This window comes from Ctenocephalides felis, unplaced genomic scaffold, assembly GCF_003426905.1.
Source record: "Ctenocephalides felis isolate EL2017-DRISC unplaced genomic scaffold, ASM342690v1 CF-g0.4_SCAFFOLD_00845, whole genome shotgun sequence".
Taxonomy (NCBI): domain Eukaryota; kingdom Metazoa; phylum Arthropoda; class Insecta; order Siphonaptera; family Pulicidae; genus Ctenocephalides; species Ctenocephalides felis.
In genome coordinates this window covers 60,840,795-60,847,127 of record NW_020536999.1, presented here as the reverse complement: position 1 = coordinate 60,847,127, position 6,333 = coordinate 60,840,795, and the positions used below count along the sequence as shown (strand labels likewise).

The 6,333-nt window shown below is 31.5% G+C and overlaps 1 protein-coding gene and 1 long non-coding RNA gene across 2 annotated transcripts in view; both read right to left on the bottom strand.

Moving 5' to 3' along the window:
* The window catches only part of LOC113386817 (serine-rich adhesin for platelets-like), a 254,324-nt gene extending 253,452 nt beyond the window's left edge, over nt 1–872 (bottom strand). Inside the window, exons 1-2 of the mRNA XM_026624577.1 lie at nt 706–872; nt 249–496 (exon numbers count right to left, since the gene is read on the bottom strand). Coding sequence (XP_026480362.1) covers nt 249–496; nt 706–872 — 415 coding nt within the window. The remainder of the gene's footprint in view (nt 1–248; nt 497–705) is intronic.
* A 619-nt stretch (nt 873–1,491) lies between these two features.
* LOC113364076 overlaps nt 1,492–6,333 on the bottom strand; it is a 122,740-nt gene continuing 117,898 nt past the window's right edge. The window contains exons 2-3 of the long non-coding RNA XR_003366017.1: nt 2,008–2,108; nt 1,492–1,601 (exon numbers count right to left, since the gene is read on the bottom strand). This is a non-coding gene — a long non-coding RNA (uncharacterized LOC113364076). The remainder of the gene's footprint in view (nt 1,602–2,007; nt 2,109–6,333) is intronic.

The following is a 6,333-nucleotide window of genomic DNA, read 5'->3' as shown; positions in this document are numbered from 1 at the left end:
TAATTGAACGCCATGATCAACTTTCATACGCAGCGATTTTGTATTTAAGTTTTTATAAAAAAAAAACATGTAGAGTTCATTCTAATAATAATTTTATCATAAAACCCATTTAGACAATTCGTATGAAAACGCGTTCATGTCATAATATAATGTACAAATAAAAAATATTTAAAAAAAAACAACACTCACATTAGCATTTCTAGCAGCAATGTTAGTAGCATTGTTAGAATCAACGCCCGGAGCTTTACCACCACTACCACTGCTCAGTTCGCACGTAGCCGAACTATCAGGCGAAATCTGGGCCCTCAAATTCTCATCAATAGCATTAGACATATCTTGAACCAAGTCTTCTAATCTATTAATATCCCTCATTCCAAAGGAACTAGAAGAGTGCAAAATCTCATCGATGATTCCTGTATCTTCATCAAAACCTTCCAAAATTTCATCAAAAGATCTTGAGCATGCCTCTTGGGATGAAGACAAATCTTTTCTTCGTCTGTTTTAAGCACATATTCATCTGAATATTCTAGTGATTTGTCTAAAATATCATCCTGGATTTGTGATTCTGTAAGACTTCCTTCGTGTGATTCAGTTGTCAAACGTTCAGCTAAGAATTCGTTTTCATTTAAGACTACTGCTCAGAGTTTCCAACTTGTTTTTCTTGAACAGCTTCTTCTACAGTCATCCAATTAGTAGAACTATCACCCTACTTCTTCTTTACTATCTACAGTTGTGATAGTTTGTTCTAAGGAAAGGGTGGATGTAGCTGGGCGTTCCTCGAAATCTTCCATCAAAAATGCTGGTCGTCCACGGTTAACCAACGATTTTAAATCTTCTTCAGGGCTATCTATGACAATCCTTGGGGAAGGCATTGGGGGTGTCATTTCTTTCTGACCTGTTCCAAACTCATCATCTGTTGGTGTAGTGTAGCTCCTGCAGAACTGATAGTTCTTGAAAATATTTCTGAAAGTACAGCATCGTCTGTATCCGATTCGAAAAACTTCTTGGTCCTAAAATTTCTGACCACGTCTGGTGTTAAATCTAAACGTATTTGAGTAGCATCCGGTTTGCTTATATTTCTTGTATCTGTTAAGAGGTCTATGTCATTTGTTTGGTCCCGTGGTGCAACCTCTTCTATGGGGCTACTTGAGTCATCTTTAGGTTGCATAACTACTGTAGATTGCAATACTTCTTCATTTGAGTTTTCATTGTTTCGTATTCGGCTTCACTGCCTTCGTCCTGACTTAACAAATCTGTCAAGGAGACCCTGCCATCTAAGTCTTCGTTTGAAGCACAGAGCAATGTTTCGAATTTGTCACTTGCTTGATCCGAAGGCGACTCGACTAGGGCATCAAAATCTTTATTTCTGGCGCACACAACTCGTCTGGACTACTCAAACAATCAGCGACTGGTGATCTAACTAAATCCTGGTAGTTAAATTGTTTCTTTCTCTTTAATCCTCTTAACCGCATCTCATTCTCGATTGCTGCTTCTAGAGACATGGTGACGTCGTCTGGTATGACATAGAACGGCGGTGAAGATGGAGGTGTGGCGTCACCGTTAGTGGTTGCTGCTGTTGCGGATGCTGTTATTGCGTCACACTGAAGAGGGTGTTAATGTTTATGTTAGGAGGAAAGTAACACCAAAATCACATTAGGAAAAACTGAATGATGCAAAATTTATAGCAAAATTTTTGTCACAAATTGGCAGAAATAAAGAGTAAAAACACCCAGAACTAAAATAAAAATATATAAAGCCTCAAAGACAATTATATTTCTAAAAACAAGTTCAGGCATCAAATAATATTATATAAAACAAATATAATTAGAAATTACATAAAAATAAAGGAAAATAAAATATTAACAAAGCAAGTACCACAATTAATTAGCGTAGGCAAATTAATAAAATCTTACATATTATATTCTGCATCATTCGTTATTCGTCAATTTTAAATTCATTAAAATCATTTAGTTTTTAATTGTAAAAAGTTGGTTAAAAGTTACTTACTTTTTTCGTTTTGGCAGCAGACATTTTGTGCTTTTGGGCGTCTCTGCGGCGTCGACTAGTGACGTCAGCAGTTGCGCTAGAAGTGGAATTTGTTTGGTAATCTGTAACAAAGTTAATGAAATCATCAGTAAAAGATAAAGTCAATTATTATCAAGATAATCAATATATTGTAAGATTTCTAATAGAAATGAAACAAACGGCATCTTTCTAAACTTAATTTTCAGAGTTCTCGTAAGAATATTACGCATGGACATTTTATTGTAATTAATTTTTTTTAGATATATTTTAGTAACTCAGCATCTGAAATTAATATGTTCCTAATAACATCCGTTACAATTTCACCCTATTGCCAATTTCATCAATAAGAAACGTCTTATTTTTTGAAAAGTTAAAAAAAAAAACTTTTAATCTATGGGTCCAACAGTTCTATTACTTCCACCTGTATGATTCATGTAATCGCAAAAAAGTAAAAAAAATCCTTGGTATAAGCAGAATCTAAAAAAATGTTACATAAAGAACCAATATTCTTTTCGATCAGACAAAGCTGTAATACATCCAGTATTTTAATTTCGCTTACATTTACTATAACTAAAATATTTACTGAAGTATTAAAATTGATGATTCTCATTCATCAATTTGATTTATTATTTTACGTGAGCACAATATACCAAAATCATTAGAATTCCTTCGGACTAATTTTACAATAATATACGGTGAAATTAATTCACAAATGCATTACAACAATTAATTAATATCAGTAAAATCTTATCTAATAGTTTTCTTGATTAATACGTAATTAAAATCGTAGCTTTCTCGTGAAGCAGATTGCAATTAATAGGTCCAAAATTGCGTCATCAAATATAATTAATGAACTTGGGTAAAACAATATGCATATATAATACAATATTTATTAGACTTCTAATATTTTAGATAAAAAATTCGATAATCAAAATACCTATTTCTTTCAGAATTGTAAAGAAAACATGTTCAAGTATATTGAGTGTTCTTCGAATTTCATTTGGAGATATTTTTGATATTAGATTATTTTTGTTGACTTGTTCCTAGAAACATCGTTTCCTTCTACAGGTAAATAAAATATGTTGGATCACTAATCTCAATTTCGCAAATGGTCTTGAAATTACAATATTTATAAATTTATATCATAATAATATTTAAAAAAAAAGAATGATTCAACAAAACAGAACAAGGTAGGGCACAAGGGCCCATCAAGGGCCCAGTTTGACTTTAAGCAATTATATTGTGAAAACCAAATCAATTACATCACAACAAGTACCACATATCAAACAACTATCTGACTACGTTTAGTAAAATTCCCAACTAATTCATCATTGCATAAAAATGTTTTTTTTGCTTTTTTAACTTCCCGTAGAGTAAAATCGAAAATAAAAATTCTTGCATACATTCACGTTTTGAAAGTTTCTGAACATTTTGGCATACCTTAGAAAAAATGGATGTATGTATGTGTGTATGTATATTTGGATGCAATTTTGCGTCTACGATTTAGAGCGCACGAATCAACCGATTTGAATGATTCGAAAAACATTCGATTCCTATTGATGAGAAGACGTGCTGATTAGTTTTTGGTAGAGACAGCTTCAGCCGTTTCGAAGATACGGGGCAAAAAGTGCCAAAAACGGTAATTCAGTTTTTAAGAGAATGGAGTACCTGATTTGAATGATTCAAAAACCATTTTACTTGTATTGTCGAAATGAAGAAATTATTACGGTTTCGGAGATACAGAAGAAAATGTAGAAAAACTGATATTTGGCGGTCTAAAATGATTATTAGACATATGCACATCGATTTATTAGATATTTTATAGATAATATATTAGGGATCGTTCAAGTATTACGTAAGCAGATTTAGTGCAATTATTTACATTCCTATCCCCCTTTGTCCGCAAAAGTAAGCAAAGCTGTCACCAAAATGCACCCAAAATAAGCAAATCAATAACTCCCCCGCCCCCCTATGGTGCTTACGTAATACTTGAACGGCTCGTTATATATAAGAACCAATTTTGTTAAAAAAATTTTTGGGTTCCCTACTAAGATTTTTAATTTTTAAACTTCATTTATACGGTTCAAACAAATTTCAAAATCTTCAGAAAAAAAAATTGTTTCAACATTTTCAAAAATGTACAAAGTTTTATACTTTAAATATAAATTTTAAATTTACAATTCAGTTTAAAAATGTATATATTTCATATGCGTTATTCCTCTCAGATTGAATATCCTCAGATGGGTTTAATCGCTTCTCTTTAATGTAAACATTTTCAAGTGTTTTGAGCGATAAGATCGTTACTGTATATTATATGAACGAATAAATAGATATATAGCAATTATAATTATCTCTTCGAAATTATTTAAAACAATTGTAATTAATCATTGATCAATATTTATTGATGATTATTTTTTTTGCTTGAAAATTTAATTCTGGTACGGAAAGTCCCAGCAATTTGCCTTGAGGCACGATGCTATGCACCACTAGTTTTTTTGAGATAATGAATAGTGGACCTTCTTACCCGCAGGCCTTTAAGCCCGCTCTGCTCTATATCAATTGCCCCTTTATTACCACCATTTATCCTATTTTCTCCAGAAGTTACATAACGAAACAAAACATAATTAAACTCGAGAGCACCAGTATCATGGTAGTATCAATTATCCAAAGAGTGAAAAGTATGACAGTGTTGGCATCCCACAAACCGACTGCCTAGTGTCTGAGTCTGGATCTCATCACATAGTCGTTAAGTTAAATGAATCGCGTCTAAATCTGAATGGCCATTATGAATCTTGGCTACGCTCTTTAAAACTGTATTATATATGATCTACATTCAACAACATTACGTGAATGGTGCCAAAGATTAGATGCACTTCCGATGAAATATGATCTTGAAGGTATGCGTCTTTTGATTTATGCTAAAAGTTTATTGGTTGTTTTATTTAAGGCAATTTTAAACTGGACACCATGTTACAAATAGTATTAATTTTATCAGATACCATAAATATATAGGGTAGGGCGGGGCACAGAGGTCCAACTTGACTTTGAACAATTATATTGTGAAAGCCAAACCAATTTCATCACAACAAATAACACATATCAAATAAATAACGATCTAACTATGCTCAGTTAATCTCCCAGCTAATTCATCATTTAGAAATATGTTATTTTTGCAGTTTTTCAAAAATTTGTTACCTGGTCCTTTTTACCCTATATAATAGACAAGGTAAAATGAGACGGCCACAAGGCAAACAGGTCTAATGTTTATCTTTAATTTTAAAGGAATTTTCCGAAATAATAGCATTATTCAACCAATGCAGAATATAAATGTACTTGTGAACATTTTTTCAGAAATGATACTGTATATAACCTTGATGTGGTATTTCATCAGCAGGGTTGGAATAATAAATATTTATTTATCTTATCTCTTGTAAAATTGCTTTTTTAACTTAATTTACTCTTTCATTTACTATTTTGTATTGTTTACATTTTTGTCAGAGTAAAAGTTCAGTTGGTCCTTTTTACCCTAACCTCGTGTTAGTTTTCATAAAGGCTATATAAAAAAACTGTTGTTGAATCTAACTTATAATTAACATTACATAACAACATAACACGTATACTTAAAAATTATATTAAGGTCTCGTAAACTAAACAACAGTGCTCACAACCACAAAAAATAACAACGAAAGAAAATACTTTTGTTATGGATTTTCAAACACTGTCGTTTTTGTCGTAAGCATTAAGACGGTTATCTTTTTCCTCTACTTACAAATATTGTTTTAAAAAATTCCTTAACTTTACTGGTTTTTGAGATATCGGTTTTGGACCCTTTTATCAGCGAACCTTTAGGACCCGACCTACCCTATTATTGAAATATTGTTTTACGTAAAAACTGACTAAAATATTTTCAAATAGATTATTATAAATATGTACTGTAAGTTTTAACCATCATAGTATATGAGTAAAATATAAAAGCTTCAATTAAAATCTAGGCGTCGGCCTTTAAATATTTTCCAGAGAAATATATATAAACAAAATCTAATTAAGCCGAATTAGAATAAAAGGCCTTATATCATATTTTACCCGGCATCAGAGGACTAGAGGATTAAATATGTTTAAAAATTCTATAAACTGAATTGCAAAGTTAAAATTGTATATTTCAAGTATATGAGTGAGTTTCAGAATTTCCAATATTTAAAACTTTGTATATTTTTAAATAATAAAATCTATCTATCTAGAGTATAATTTTCGATAATACGAAAAAAAACTCCTGACTAATCATTTCTTCAAACCCTAAACACAAGCAAA